Below are 16,753 nucleotides of genomic sequence, written 5' to 3'. Positions count from 1 at the left end.
TGGTGGAGGTATATATGCACGGTGCAGTGGCTCCACTCGGGGGCCCCGCCAGCCCGACAAGAGCCGCTAAGGGAAAATTTTCCAACGCTCATCCACGTGGCGCGCTCACACCTAATGTGGAATGCACGTGAACAACACATCTCGAAGAACAGTTACGAGAAAGTAAATAACCATTTTTTCTCCCTCTCCCAGACTGGGCCATTAGCTTCCATACCCAGCATATCTGCTCTGCTTACCCCGCACGTCAGGCTGAGTGTGGACACCTTTGGGAGTCTGGGATGAGTGGTGTGCAGTGACACTAAACACCACTTGAGTTTGAAGAAGGCTGTTTTACTTTGCAGCAGAGCAACAAGAAAAGAGTAAAAGGATTTTAAAATAACAAAGTCTTCACACCTGTGTCTTACCTAAATACTTTCCATCCCCCAATGGCCACCAAGGCAAGTCTAAGTTCTTCAGGCACCCCTGTGGAATCGTGTTGATGGTCTCTCTCACCAAACAATCACCTGAACAGCCATGCCCCTCCCCTTTAACTGCTCCAGTCAGTTTGATCTTCTGGTCCTGTTTGTCTAAGCCAGGTTGGAGCTAAGACATAGAATATTCAAAGCTAATCATTCTGACATAGTCTCTTCATAATCCTTAAGGGTTTACCATGTTGTGACTCATGTTTAGCCATTCTTCTTCCCTTTCTGCTTCTTTTCCTTACCCCCCTTTTAAAGTAAACCAAAATATTAGGGCAATCAAGCAATTTAAAAAATAAATCGCGATCAATTGCACGATATATTGCTCTGTTAAATAATAGAATACCATTTATTTAAATATTTTTGGATGTTTTTCTACTTTTTCAAATATATTGATTTCAGTTACAACACAGAATACAAAGTGTAAAGTGCTCACTTTATATTTATTTTTCATTATAAATATTTGCACTGTAAAACACAGAAGAAATAATATTTTTCAGTTCACCTAATACAAGCACTGTAGTGCAATCTCTTTATCATGAAAGTTGAACTTAAGAATGTAGAATTATATACCAAAAAAACCTGCATTCAAAAATAAAACAATGTAAAAGTTTAGAGCCTGTAAGTCCAATCAGTCCTACTTCTTGTTCAGCCAACTGTTCAGACAAACAACTTTGTTTACATTTGATCATGCTGATCATGCTGCCTGTTTCGTGTTTACAATGTCACTTGAAAGTGAGAATGGGCATTTGCATGGCACTCTTGTAGACAGCGTTGCAAGATATTTACATGCCAGATGTGCTAAAGATTCATATATCCCTTGATGCTTCAACCACCATTCCAGAGGACATGCATCCATGCTGATGTTAGAATCATACAATATCAGGGTTGGAAGGGACCTCAGGAGGTCATCTAGTGCAACCCCCTGCTCAAAGCAGGACCAATCCCCAACTAAATCATCCCAGCCAGGGCTTTGTAAAGCCTGAACTTAAAAACTTCTAAGGAAGGAGATTCCACCATCTCCCTAGGTAACACATTCCAGTGCTTCACCACCCTCCTAGTGAAAAAGTTTTTCCTAATATCCAACTTAAACCTCCCCCACTGCAACTTGAGACCATTACTCCTTGTTCTGTCATCTGGTACCACTGGAACAATCTAGATCCATCCTCTTTGGAACCCCCTTTCAGGTAGTTGAAAGCAGCTATCAAATCCCCCTTCATTCTTCTCTTCTGCAGATTAAACAATCCCAGTTCCCTCAGCCTCTCCTCATAAGTCATGTGTTCCAGTCCTCTAATCATTTTTGTTGCCCTCCGCTGGACACTTTCCAATTTTTCCACATCCTTCTTGTAGTGTGGGGTCCAAAACTGGACACAGTACTCCAGATGAGGCCTCACCAATTTCGAATAGAGGGGAACAATCATGTCCCTCAATCTTCTGGCAATGCCCCTGCTTATACAGCCCAAAATGCCGTTAGCCTTCTTGGCAACAACGGCACACTATTGACTCATATCCAGCTTCTCGTCCACTCTAACCCCTAGGTCCTTTTCTGCAGAACTGCTGCCTAGCCATTCGGTCCCTAATGTGTAGCAGTACATGGGATTCTTCCGTCCTGAGTGCAGGACTCTTCACTTGTCCTTGTTGAACCTCATCAGATTTCTTTTGGCCCAGTTCTCTCATTTGTCTAGGTCCCTCTGTATCCTATCCCTACCCTCCAGCGTATCTACCACTTTTCCCAGTTTAGTGTCATCTGCAAACTTGCTGAGGGTGCAATCCACGCCATCCTCCAGATCATTAATGAAGATATTGAACAAAACCGGCCCCAGGACTGACCCTAAGGGCATTCCACTTGATGATGGGTTCTGCTTGATAACGATCCAAAGCTGTGCGGACCGACGCATGTTCATTTTCATCATCCGAGAAAGATGCCACCAGCAGAAGGTTGAATTTCCCTTTTTGGTGGTTTGGGTTCTGTAGTTTTTGCATCAGAGTGTTGCTCTTTTAAGACTTCTGAAAGCATGCTCCACACCTCGTCCCTCTCAGATTTGGGAAGGCACTTCAGATTCTTAAATCTTGTGGGAAGTGCTGTAGCTATCTTTAGTAATTTCACAATTGTATCTTTTGTCAAATTTGCAGTGGAATTGTTCTTAAAATGAACAACACGTGCTGGGTCGTCATCCAAGACTGCTATAACATGAAATATATGGCAGAACATGGGTAAAACAGAGCAGGAGACATACAATTCTCCCCCAAGGAGTTCAGGCACAAATTTAATTAATGCGTACATTTTTTAATGAGCGTCATCAGCATGGAAACATGTCATCTGGAACGATGGCCGAAGCATGAAGATACATATGAATCTTTAGTGTATCTGGCATGTAAATATCTTGCGACGCCAGCTACAACAGTGCCATGTGAATGCCTGTTCTCACCTTGAGGTGACATTGTAATTAAGAAGTGGGCAGTATTATCTCCTGTAAATGTAAACAAACTTATTTGTCTTAGTGATTGGCTGAACAAGAAGTAGGACTGAGTGGACTTGTAGGCTCTAAAGTTTTATGTTGATTTGTTTTTGAGTGCAGTTATGTGATGAAAAAAACCTACATTTGTAAGTTGCACTTTCATGATAAAGAGATTGCACTACAGTACTTATATGAGGTGAACTAAAAAATACTATTTCTTTTGTTTATCATTTTGCAGTGCAAATATTTGTAATAAAAAATAATATAAAGTGAGCACTGTACACTATGTATTCTATGTTGTTATTGAAATCAATATATTTGAAAATGTAGAAAAACATCCAAAAATATTTAATAAATTTCAGTTGGTATTCTGTTGTTCAACAGTGCGATTAATCGTGATTAATTTTTTTGAGTTCATCGCGTGAGTTAACTGCGATTAATTGACAGCTCTACAAAATATTCATACAGTAAATATCCCAGTATCCAGGACACCTGCCAGTACTCATCATTATTACAGAGCAACTCCAACGTAGGGGGGTTTGGAGAAATAGGACTAAGGACTTGTCTACTCTTCAAACGCTATAGCAGCACAGCCGCAGGACTGCAGCTGCACCACATTAGCACTTCAGTGTTGACATTAACGATAGCGAGGGGGAGGGATTCTCGTAGTTAATTGCCGTAGTTAATTGCCATAGTTAATTCACCTCCCCAGGAAGTGCTAGCTAGGTTGATAGAAGAATTCTTCCGTTTCTGTAGTGCGGTCTACACTGGGGTTAGGTCGGCTTAATTATGTTACTCAGGGGTATGGAGTTTTCACCCCCACACACACCAGAGCAATGTATCAGCTTAACATCTGAGTGGCCTAAGGGACACCTGGTAAGTGGGGAAGGTGGGGTTAGTAGGGGGAAGGGAGGGGTGGTTTTGGGGATCTAGAGCTGCAGGGGATCCCAACCTGTTGAAAGAATCCCTGCCCAGTCCCCGTTCATGTAGAGCCTGCTCTCCATTCTAATTAGAATCCACTTTTACTTTATTTTACAAATTTTCAAATATTATGTTTCTCATTCTTCTCTCTCCAATGTTCAGTCCCTACCACCATGACACACACCTCCCCCGTCTTCCCTACAAATTGTCACCCTAGCCACTGTTCCTGATTCCTTACATTCCTGCCAGACATAAGGTGACTCTTTACCTGGTGATGTACTAGCTTGGTAATGAAACTTCTGTGGGAATTGAGGGTCTCGCTCCCCCCTCACTACCTGCAGCAGCCACAGTCTCTCTTCCCTGCAGGCTCTTTGGATAGTTGAGGCAGTTGCTCCTGAGATCACATGGTGTTAATCTTACTTTTCATATTCTCTTTTCCAGAGGAATTAGTCTGTTGCTATAGACTTATAATATGTAATTCCCCAACCTCATCCTAAGTACTTCAGGAACTAACTGAGGCAGTCTCAGCACCATTAGCAATTATCTTTGAGAACTCTTGGAGGACTGGTTAAGGACAAATACAGGACCTGTCTTTTAGAAGGGGAACAAAGTGGACCAGAGGAATTACAGATCACTCAGCCTAATTCTGGGAGCTGTAAAAATATTGGACCATATTATGAAGCAATCAGTTTGTAAGCACCTGGAGGATAATAGCATTATGGGCAATAGTTAGCATGGATTTCTCAAGAACAAATCATATCAAACCAACCTATTTTCCTTCTTTGACAGTGTTACTGGCCTAGGGTATTACAGGGAAGCAGCAGATTTGCTAGATCTTAATTTTAGTATGTCCTTTGACACAGTCCCACGTGCCATTCTCATAGGGAAACTAGGGAAATCTGGTCTAGATAAAATTATTATGAAGTGGGTATAAAACTGGTTGAAAGACCGTACTATATCTTAATGTGCAGTAAGGGTGATTTAGGTTACATATTGGGGAGGGGAGGGGGACTACAAAGGTAGTAAAGCTCTTGAATAGGATTCCAGGTTCTGGAATCCCCACCATTGGAAACTTTTAAGAACTGCTTAGACAAATACCTCCCAGGGATGATCTAGGTTTCTTTGTTCCTGCCTCAGTGAATGGGCTGGATTAAATGACCTTTTGGAGTCCCTTCCAGCCCCACATTTCTGAGATTCTATCATTCTATAACCTTCCCCATGCACTGGGGGATTATCATGCTCCTTTCCATTACACCTGACTCGCTATATTCCCTAACTTCTCAAAATGTGTTTTCCTGATCCCTAACACCCCTGACATAGAATATCAGGTTAGGAAGGGACCTCAGGAGGTCATCTAGTCCACCACCCTGATCAAAGCAGGACCAATCCCCAATTTTTGCCCCAGATCCCTAAATGGCCCACCTCAAGGACTGAACTCACAATTCTGGGTTTAGCAGGCCAGTGCTCAAACCACTGAGCTATCCTTCCCCCTCCCACACATGCTGCACTCAGTGATCTCCCCACTCCTTCCCATTCCTCACTATGCTGAGCCCTGCTGCACTCAGTGATCTTCTCACTCCTTCCTGTTCTTTACTATCCTGAGCCCCGCTGAACTCAGTGATCTCCCCACTCCTCCCTATTTATTACTATGCCAAGCCCCGCAACCCCATGCTCACCAGTCCCAGTTCCCCTATGACCATCTCATTCCCTTGGGGCGGTCTCTGTTGGTAAGAAGCAGTTCCAAGGTGACTTCCCTTTGGCTTTCTGTGATACTTCTGAGTTACTTCTCTGGGTTTTAGGAGCCCCATTGATGAGGAGTGTCTGGCTGTGTGTGCGCCAGCAGAGTGGTGGGTAGTAAATCCCCTTATAAGCAGAGTGTCTGATATCTTTGTACACCTGGAGAGCTGGCTCGAGATTTTCAGTGCTTTAAAATGAGCAGGGGCTTTTAAAAGGCCATGAATTCACCTGATCTCACTTGTTTTCTTTCATCTCCAGTCTCCAGACCTGAGGTGATGCTGGAAGGAGGGGGAGAGCTGTGGGTCTCAGATCTCCAAGGCTCAGAGAAAAGAGAGATCCCGAGAGGAACCTGCCCAGGTGAGGAATCATTAGACCAACTCAAATACTGTCTGTGCCTAGAGGACACAGCTGGGATTCCCTACCAAGACCTTGAGAGCTCTTTGAGTTCTGGATTGTCCCCTAGCAGGTGTCATATCCTCAGAGCAGCTATTGCTGACATCTGCCAATAACTCAATTCCTAACCTACCTTCATCCTGATCATTGGATTTGGATCTCAGACAAGAGTTGATCCCCTCCCCTCCCCACCCCCTCTGGGGAAGAATTTGGGGGAATTCATTTCCTGATCTTTCCCCCCATTTCTCCAGCACTTCCTTTGGCTTTCTCTCCCCCTTTCCGTCCCTGCTTCTGAGGTTCCTCTCTGTCCTAGCAGGTGATGGGATTGTGAGTGGAAACATGGAGCAGAATCCACAGAAGGAAGATGCTGAGCACATGGGACTGCGCAGGGGATTATCACATGGAACTAAAGGGAACATGTCCAAGAGTTGTGAAGAGAGGCAGCAGGGAAACCACTCAGGGGAGAAAGAGGGTAAATCCATTAGTTGTGAGGAAAATCACATGGACCTCAAGGAAACGACTGCCCAGCAGAGACTCTTCAAGGGAGAGAGAGAAAACATATGCTCTGAATGTGGGAAAACCTTCCATCGGCGCTTAAATCTTATTTTGCATGAGAGAATCCACACAGGAGAGAGACCCTATGAATGCTGTGAATGCGGGAAAGCCTTTACTCGACGCCCAAACCTCATTAGACATCGGAGAATCCACACAGGTGCGAACCCGAGTGAATTCTGTGAGTATAGAGAAAACATGTCTGATAGAGAAACCTTTATTAATCAGTAGAGAATCCACAAAGGGCAGAGTGTGGGAAAACTTTCATTTACCACTCAGACCTTAGGAGACATTAGATGATTCAGACAGCATAGACTCCCCAGAGAGACTCTGAGTGTGGGAAAAGCTTCCATGAGAGGTCACACCTTATTTAGCATCAGAGAAGGCCAAAGGGAGATGAACACCATAAAAACCTTCGCTAGGGCTGACAGAAAATAGGTTTTGTTCTTTAATATTTTTGCTAATTCGCACATGTGGCCCTTGAGGCTGTTAGAGCCATTTACTTCATTGTTATCTCAGCTCCCCCAAGTGAATGGTCCAGTTTTGCTTCTTGTAGCTTGCCTTTCTTTGGGGTGAATCCCCAAAGATCCTTTCTATCAACTGCTTTGCTCTGAGTCAGAGGCATATGAGTCCCTGTTACTAGGAATGCACGTCAGCCCTAGGTGGGGGAAACAGAAGTAACGTCAGTTAGATTCACTGTGGTAAAATCTACCTGGGCCTTGTCTCCATTAGCTCCTGGGCCTTGTCTCCATTAGTTTTTGTAGTGAGCTAGCTTCAGTGAGCTATCCAGATGGAAAATCACTATGTTTGCTATACTGGCATTAGCCAGTATATTTTCCCTTGACCTGTCCTAATGTATTCCACATTTCCTAGTCTAGACAAACCATTATCATGATGCTAAAACTTTTGCAAATAATGCAACTCAATAATAATGAGGCAGCAGTGAGTGAAGCAGGTGTCAGTGGATCAGAGGACAATGCAATGGGAAAATCTGTGGTCCTGATTCTGAGTCATCAGATGAAACCTGCTCTAGAATCTCAATCTATCTGAAACGGAAAAATGTTTTATATCTCTGGTAGATTTTTCTCTTTCCTAAAGGCTGTTTGGTCACACAACTGGATATTCGTTTTCTCTGGCAGATTTATTGGGGACTTTGAGACAAATTCCCATTTGCCTCAATGGTAATTTCTTCCCTTATTTTTTGTTTTTCCCCACTGCTCCGTGAAGAAATGGGAAGGTTCAAATGCAATTCAGTCAACTGGAGAGAATCCTCCTAGTTATGGGATATGCTACCAAGGAAGCAGGAGTGGTTTGAACTCTCCAGTCTGAAATGTGAACAACAGCACACCCCAATCTGAGCAACTAATCTACGTAACTGGATATAATCACGGTGTTGTTCAGTTATGTAGGTCAGTATTATCTCACATATCTGGGGAGAGAGTTCCACAGTAAGTTACTTGGAACTAGGCAAAAAGTCCATGTATTTGGTTCCCAAAACAGTTGTAAGCCACGCCCTACAGGAGGTTACCTTGTACTAGCTAAGATAAATGCCAAGTAAATGAGATTGGGAACCATTAGAAGCACGGTTTCCGCCTGGGTGTGTGCAAAATGTTGTAAGAGCAAGAGGGTTGTGTAAAAAGATCCTGAGAGGGGGAGTTCTGGGGGATGAATCTCAGGAACTGCTTGCTCAAATAATCTCAAATGTAAACCACTAACCATACCCTGCATGCCCATAGAGCAGTGGTTTCCAAATTTTTTGTACTGGAAAATTTCAGACAGCAATCCTCTGAGTGCGACCTCCCCCCTTATAAATTTAAAACACATTTTTTTATATTTAACACTATTTTAAATGCTAAATTTATTACCATATTGTTTTAAATTAATTTAAATTAATTAATTGTCTTAATTAATTAAAGACTAAAACACATTTATATAGAATTATTGTTGTAAGTCCAAAAGTTATTCTTTTAAATAGTTACTGTTCAATAATAGGGTTGTGGGGGAGAAACTTTGTCGATATCACTTTTCACAGTAGACTTAGTGCCCCTTTGCCACCCTTTCTTCTGCGTTGCTGCTGGTATCTTAATGTGCAGCAAGGGTGATTTAGGTTAGATATTAGGAAGATAATTGTGACTACAAGGGTAATTAGAAAAGGAGGACTTGTGGCACCTTAGAGACTAACCAATTTATTAGAGCATAAGCTTTCGTGAGCTACAGCTCACTTCCTCAGATGCATATCGTGGAAACTGCAGCAGGCTTTATATATACACAGAGAATATGAAACAATACCTATTCCCACCCCACTGTCCTGCTGGTAATAGCTTATCTAAAGTGATTTCCAGCACAAATCCAGGTTTTCTCACCCTCCACCCCCCCACACAAATTCACTCTCCTGCTGGTGATAGCCCATCCAAAGTGACAACTCTTTACACAATGTGCATGACAATGAAGCTGGGCTATTTCCTGCATAAATCCAGGTTCTCACATCCCCCCACCCCCATACACACACAAACTCACTCTCCTGCTGGTAATAGCTCATCCAAACTGACCACTCTTCAAGTTAAAATCCAAGTTAAACCAGAACATCTGGGGGGGGGGGGTAGGAAAAAACAAGAGGAAACAGGCTACCTTGCATAATGACTTAGCCACTCCAAGTCTCTATTTAAGCCTAAATTAATAGTATCCAATTTGCAAATGAATTCCAATTCAGCAGTTTCTCGCTGGAGTCTGGATTTGAAGTTTTTTTGTTTTAAGATAGCGACCTTCATGTCTGTGATCGCGTGACCAGAGAGATTGAAGTGTTCTCCGACTGGTTTATGAATGTTACAATTCTTGACATCTGATTTGTGTCCATTTATTCTTTTACGTAGAGACTGTCCAGTTTGACCAATGTACATGGCAGAGGGGCATTGCTGGCACATGATGGCATATATCACATTGGTGGATGTGCAGGTGAACGAGCCTCTGATAGTGTGGCTGATGTTATTAGGCCCTGTGATGGTGTCCCCTGAATAGATATGTGGGCACAGTTGGCAACGGGCTTTGTTGCAAGGATAAGTTCCTGGGTTAGTGGTTCTGTTGTGTGGTATGTGGTTGTTGGTGAGTATTTGCTTCAGGTTGCGGGGCTGTCTGTAGGCAAGGACTGGCCTGTCTCCCAAGATTTGTGAGAGTGTTGGGTCATCCTTTAGGATAGGTTGTAGATCCTTAATAATGCGTTGGAGGGGTTTTAGTTGGGGGCTGAAGGTGACGGCTAGTGGCGTTCTGTTATTTTCTTTGTTAGGCCTGTCCTGTAGTAGGTAACTTCTGGGAACTCTTCTGGCTCTATCAATCTGTTTCTTTACTTCTGCAGGTGGGTATTGTAGTTGTAAGAAAGCTTGACAGAGATCTTGTAGGTGTTTGTCTCTGTCTGAGGGGTTGGAGCAAATGCGGTTGTATCGCAGAGCTTGGCTGTAGACGATGGATTGTGTGGTGTGGTCAGGGTGAAAGCTGGAGGCATGCAGGTAGGAATAGCGGTCAGTAGGTTTCCGGTATAGGGTGGTGTTTATGTGACCATTGTTTATTAGCACTGTAGTGTCCAGGAAGTGGATCTCTTGTGTGGACTGGACCAGGCTGAGGTTGATGGTGGGATGGAAATTGTTGAAATCATGGTGGAATTCCTCAAGGGCTTCTTTTCCATGGGTCCAGATGATGAAGATGTCATCAATATAGCGCAAGTAGAGTAGGGGCTTTAGGGGACGAGAGCTGAGGAAGCGTTGTTCTAAATCAGCCATAAAAATGTTGGCATACTGTGGGGCCATGCGGGTACCCATAGCAGTGCCGCTGATCTGAAGGTATACATTGTCCCCAAATGTGAAGTAGTTATGGGTAAGGACAAAGTCACAAAGTTCAGCCACCAGGTTAGCCGTGACATTATCGGGGATAGTGTTCTTGACGGCTTGTAGTCCATCTTTGTGTGGAATGTTGGTGTAGAGGGCTTCTACATCCATAGTGGCCAGGATGGTGTTATCAGGAAGATCACCGATGGATTGTAGTTTCCTCAGGAAGTCAGTGGTGTCTCGAAGGTAGCTGGGAGTGCTGGTAGCGTAGGGCCTGAGGAGGGAGTCTACATAGCCAGACAATCCTGCTGTCAGGGTGCCAATGCCTGAGATGATGGGACGCCCAGGATTTCCAGGTTTATGGATCTTGGGTAGTAGATAGAATATCCCAGGTCGGGGTTCCAGGGGTGTGTCTGTGCGGATTTGATCTTGTGCTTTTTCAGGAAGTTTCTTGAGCAAATGCTGTAGTTGCTTTTGGTAACTCTCAGTGAGATCAGAGGGTAATGGCTTGTAGAAACTCGTGTTGGAGAGCTGCCGAGCAGCCTCTTCCAGAGGAAGTTGTGAAATCCACATCTTGGAAGCTTTTAAGAACAGCTTAAACAAATACCTCTCAAGGATGGTCTAGGTTTCTTTGTTCCTGCCTCAGTGCATGGGCTGGATTAAATGACCTCTTGGAATCCCTTCTAGCCCCACATTTCTATGATTCTGTCATTCTATAACCTTGCCCATACATTATAAGATTTTCATGCTCCTTTCTATTTGACCTGACTCGCTATATTCCCTAACTTCTCAGAATGTGCTTTCCTGATCCCTAACACCCCTGACATGCTTCATTCAGTGATCTCTCCACTCCTTCCCATTCGTTACTATGCTGAGCCCCACAAGCCCATGCTCACCAGTCCCAGTTTCCCTATGACTTTCTCATTCCCTTGGGGTCTCTCTGACAGTAAGAAGCAGTTCCAAGGTGACTTCCCCTTGGCTTTCTGTAATTTGGAGTTACTTTCTCTAGGTTTCAGGAGCCCCTTTGATGAGGAGTGTCTGGCTGTGTGTGCACCAGCAGAGGTGAGTAGTAAATCCCCTTATAAGCAGAGTGTCTGGTGCCTTTGAACGCCTGGAGAGCTGGCTCGAGATTTTCAGTGCTTTAAAATGAGCAGGGGTTTAAAAAAAAAGGCCATATTCTTTGTGACTAAGGTCCCATGAATTCACCTGATCTCACTTATTTTCTTTCATCTCAGCAGGGTTTCCAGTCTCCAGACCTGAGGTGATGTCTCAGCTGGAACCAGGGGAAGAGCTATGGGTCTCAGATCTCCAGGGCTCAGAGGAAAAAGAGATCTTGACAGAAACCTGCACAGGTGAGGAATCATTAGACCAACTCAAATACCATCTGGGCCTGAAGAACACAGCTGGGATTCCCTACCAGGACCTTGAGAGCTCTTTGAGTTCGGGATTGTCCCCGAGCAGGTGTCATATCCTCAGAGCAGATATCGCTCATGGCTTCCTACCCATCCTGGCTGACCCATGGCAATAGTTCAATTCCTAACCTGCCTTCATCCTGAGCTTTGGAATTGGATCTCAGACAACAGTTGATCCCCTCCTCTTTTCCCTCTGGGAATGAGTTTGGGGGAAGTAATTTCCTGATTTTTCCCCTATCTCTCCAGCACTTCCTTTGGTTTCCTCTTCCCTTTTCCATCTCTTCTTCTGAGGTTTCTTTCTGTTCTTGCAGGTGATGGGATGGTGAGTGAGAACAAGGAGCAGAATCCACAGCTGGAAGATGATGAGCACGTGGAACTGCGTGGGGGATTATCACAGGGAATTAAACGAAACGTATCCCCACTAGGGGAGAAAGTGAGTAAATCCATCAGTTGTGAGGAAAATCACAAGGACCTCAAGGAAACCACAGCCCAGCAGAGAATCCTTATGGGAGAGATAAAAAGCATATGCCCTGAGTATGGTAAAACCTTCCCTCGATGCTCACACCTTATTCTACATCAGAAAATCCACACAAGAGAGACAGCCTATGAATGCTGTGAGTGTGGCAAAACCTTCACTCGGCGCTCAGACCTTATCAGACATCAGAGAACCCACACAGGCACTAGCCCCTATGAATGCTGCCAGTGTGGGAAAATCTTCCCTTGGCACTCACAGCTTATTGTACATCAAAGAATCCACACAGGAGAGAGGCCCTATGAATGCTGTGAGTGCAGGAAAGCCTTCACTCGGCGCTCACATCTTATCAGACATCAGAGAACCCACACCCAAGAGCGACCCTTTCAATGCTGTGAGTGCGGGAAAACCTTCTCTCAGAGCTCAACCCTGAGTAGACATCAGAGAATCCATGCTTGTGAGAGGCCCTAGGAATGCTGTGAGTATAGAAAAAACTTTTCTGTTCGATAAGCCCTTATTAATCATCAGAGATTCCAGAAAGGACAGAGACCCTGTGAATGTTGTGAGTGCGGGAAAACTTTCATTTACCACTCAGACCTCAGGAGATAATTAATGGTCCACACAGGATTGACACCTTGTACATGTTCTGAGAGTGGGAAAAAAGCTTCTATCAGAAGTCACACGTTATTTATCTTCAGTGAAGCCACAAAGGAGATAAACACCATAAATACCTTGTCTAGGGCTAACAATAAAATGTGTTGTTTTTTTTTCTTTAATGTTTTTGGTATTTAGGCTCTTAGTGCCATTTACTTCATTGTGGTCCCTCTGCTCCCCCAGGTGGGTTGTCCAGTTTTGCTTTTTGCAGGTTGCCCTTCTTTGGGTGAATCCCCACAGACCCTTTCTATCATCATCTTTGTTCTGTGGGTAATGGCAGTTATGAGTCCCTCTTATTAGGAATGCACATCAGCCCCAGGTTGGTGAAATACAAATGACGTCAGTTAGTCAGATTGTGGTCAAATCTACCTGAGCCTTTTCTCCATTAGCATGTTTTTGTAGTTAGCTAGCTCCAGTGAGCTACCCAGATGTAAAATCACAGCTGTTTTCTATACTGACATGGCCCAAGTATACTATTGTGGGTTAGCCAGTGTATTTCCCCTTGACCTGTCCTAATGTTCTCCACATTTCCTAGTCTAGACAAACCATTATCATGATGCTAAAACTTTTGCAAATAATGCAACTCAATAATAATGAGACAGCAGTGAGTGAAGCAGGTTTCAGTGGATCAGAGGACAATGCAGTGGGAAAATCTGTGGCCCTGATTTTGAGTCATCAGATGAAACCTGCTCTAGAATCTCATTCTGTCGGAAACAGAAAATGTCTTATATCTCTGGTAGATTTTTCTCTTTCTTAAAGGATGTTTGGTCACACAACTGGATATTCGTTTTCTCTGGCAGATTTATTGTCTCAAAGTCCCATTTGCTTCAATGGTAATTTTTTTCCTTATTTTTTGTTTTTCCTCTCCGCTCCATGAAGAAATGGGAAAGTTCAAATGCAGTTCAGTCAACTGGAGAGAATATTCACAGTTATGGGATATGCTATCGAGGAAATTATTGCTCACATGAATCTTGCAAGGACTCTTCTCCTTGACATTTTAAATCAAGGTTTTGCTAAGGTTTTTAGTGGTTTTAAGCTATCCTCTTGCAAGGTTCATCTGACGAAGGCTTATCTACGAGACAGCCTGCACCTTGGCAACTAAAAATCAATCTAGTTACATTGGTGCAACCTCCTGATATAGTTACACCAATAGAAATATTCACATAACCTTGAATACGGCTAGGCTGACATTTAATCGCAGAAAGCCAAGCATCCTTGCCCTGCCCCTTCCCCGAGGCCATGCTCCTGCCACACCCCTTCTCTGAGTCCCCGTCCCCCGCTCACTCCATCCTCCTCCCTCCATCGCTCACTGTCCACCACCCCTCACTCACTCTCACTGAGCTGGGGAAGGGGGAGAGGGTGTGGGCTCTGGCCTGGGAGTTGGGGCCTAGGGGTTCGGAGTGTGAGAGGGGACTCAGCACTGGGGCAGGGGGAGGGGGCTCTTGGAGGGAGTTTGGGTGCAGGAGTGGGCTTAGGCCTGGGGTGGGGAGTTGGAGTGTGGGGAGAGGGCTCTGGAAGGGAGTTTGGGGGCGGGAGGGGGTGTGGGGAGCGGGCTCCGGCTGGGCGGTGCTTACCTTAGGTAGCTCCCAGAAGCGGCTGACGTGTCCGGCTCCTAGGCTCAGGGGCAGCCAGGCTGTGACATTATATAATTAAAATATGATCATATAGATCATTGTACTGTTATATAATTGCAACAGATCTTGTACAAAGTGTGTCAAGTTAGGGGTCAATGGAAAAGTTATGATTTTCTGAATATGCTTATGCTATTTCTATGCATGTATTGTCTTGGTACCTGAAGTTACGAATATTAATTATGTACCTGTATTACTACACGTTTGCTCCTGTGGTAACACCCACAAGATATTTAGCCAGCACACTGTGAAGGAACTATTCAAGTTGAATGGCCCATCAAAGAACACTGAACTCACAGTGGACCTTGGAAGACTTCTATCCATGCCTGATGGATTTTCCTGTGAACGTTCTAACTAAAGAAAGTATAGGTAATGGCCTCCGCTATAACTAAGCGAAGCAGGCACTGACATGTGACTTGCCCATGTAACTCCAAACCCCATCTTGTTACCTGTAATTTTCCACAAACTAGAACAATGGGTTTCCCTTCACTTCGCAGAAGCTGTAAAAGCCCTGGAAACATCGCCACTGGAATATGGACTTACACTAATGGGAGCATTCTAACCAATTGATTGAGGACCTTCCAATGATTTGGCAGCAACCAGAGACTTAACAAGCCATTAGTTTATTCCATCACTGCTAGAAGCCTGATCCAGTAACTTTGCAGTTACTGTATGTATTTCATTCTTTTAACCAATTTTAACTCTCACCTCTTTCTTTCATTTTATAAATAAACCTTTAGATTTTAGATACTAAAGGAATGGCAACAGCATGTTTATTGGGTAAGATCTGAGTTCTGTATTGACCTGGGTGTGTGGCTGGACCTCTGAGATCAGAAGAACCCTTTGGTTGATTAAATTGGTTTTAAATAACTACTCATCATTAAGTTTAGTGTTTTTGGTGGTGGTACAAGGACTGGAATACCTAAGGAAACTGCTTTTCTGACTTCTTGTTAGCCAGAGTGGTGAAACAGAAGTTTACGTTTGTTGCTGGTCTGGTATATCTTATGGGAGAATAACCACCAGTTTTGGGGTGTGTCTGGCCTATTTCTGAGTTTGTCCTGAATTTGGTATTCTCAGTTATGACTGAGGAACGGTGACAAGTGGCTCTGCGTGCTGCCCCTGCCTGCAGGCACCACCCCTGCAACTCCCATTGGCCGTAGTTCCGGGCCAATGGGACCTGTGGAGTCAGCACTCTGGACGGGAGCAGTGCGCAGAGATCCCTGGCCGTCCCTGCGCCTAAGAGACAGAGGGACTTGCCGGTCACTTACAGGAGTCGCTCATAGCCAGGGCAGGCAGAGAGCCTGCCTTAGCCCTGCTGCACTGCCCACTGGACTTTTAATGACCTATTAAAATTTCACAAATGGCTTGTAATAGCCACCGGGAGATTGAGGCCAATTCTGGGAGACTCCCGGCCAATCTGGGAAGGTTGGCAACCCTAGTTGTTACCCAGGCGCTAGAGGTGGTTACTCCTGAAGATATCTCCTAGCTAATCCTAACAGAGAGAAGTGCTGTCTCTAGCAATGCAAATGTGGAGAAAATAGAAGTGTTTTGTTGTTGTTGTTGAACTCACCCTCTGTAATGCTTCCAATGTGTATCAAATGAAATGAGTGTTTAATGTGGGACAGCTGCAGAAAGTTTACTCTTTTTGAATAAACCCCCCACGTCTTGTACCGTATAGTGATTCTCATCCAGACCTTTATTTAGTTTCTAATTTAGACTTGTTCCATCAGATTAAAGAAATAAACTGAGCATGTTTGGGGAAGTCATTCTTCACTAGCACTTCTGAGATTTTGGATGGTTTGGTAAAGGATTCTTCTCCAGAGAAATGTAAATTTGCCCTCATCAAGACCAAGGATTTGGCAAGAACTCAGGTAAAAACAGCAGGCACCCAGTAGTTGGTTTTCACCATAGAGATGAAAGCTGTTGTGAGCTATTGTCATAAATATAAAGGGAAGGGTAAACCCCTTTAAAATCCCTCTTGGCCAGAGGAAAAATCCTCTCACCTGTAAAGGGTTAAGAAGCTAAAGGTAACCTCGCTGGCACCTGACCAAAATGACCAATGAGGAGACAAGAGACTTTCAAAAGCTGGGAGGAGGGAGAAAAACAAAGGGTCTGTGTCTGTCTGTATGATGCTTTTGCCGGGGACAGAACAGGAATGGAGTCTTAGAACTTAGTAAGTAATCTAGCTAGCTATGTGTTAGATTACGATTTCTTTAAATGGCTGAGAAAATAACTGTGCTGAATAGAAT

General features: G+C 44.1%; 1 protein-coding gene across 3 annotated transcripts in view; it reads left to right on the top strand.

The window, feature by feature from the left end:
• Positions 1-14,292, top strand: part of LOC311532042 (uncharacterized protein) — a 67,607-nt gene extending 53,315 nt beyond the window's left edge. For all 3 annotated transcript variants that reach the window (XM_084650085.1, XM_084650084.1, XM_084650083.1), the window contains 4 exons: positions 5,834-5,932; positions 6,282-6,701; positions 11,571-11,687; positions 12,059-14,292. In XM_084650085.1, coding sequence (XP_084506211.1) covers positions 5,834-5,932; positions 6,282-6,701; positions 11,571-11,687; positions 12,059-12,690 — 1,268 coding nt within the window. In that variant the 3' untranslated portion in view covers positions 12,691-14,292. The remainder of the gene's footprint in view (positions 1-5,833; positions 5,933-6,281; positions 6,702-11,570; positions 11,688-12,058) is intronic.
• The last annotated feature ends 2,461 nt before the right edge of the window (positions 14,293-16,753 follow it).

Source organism: Lepidochelys olivacea (genome assembly GCF_965140295.1).
Source record: "Lepidochelys olivacea isolate rLepOli2 genome assembly, chromosome: 16".
NCBI lineage: Eukaryota > Metazoa > Chordata > Testudines > Cheloniidae > Lepidochelys > Lepidochelys olivacea.
This window is presented reverse-complemented; position numbering and strand designations above follow the sequence as displayed.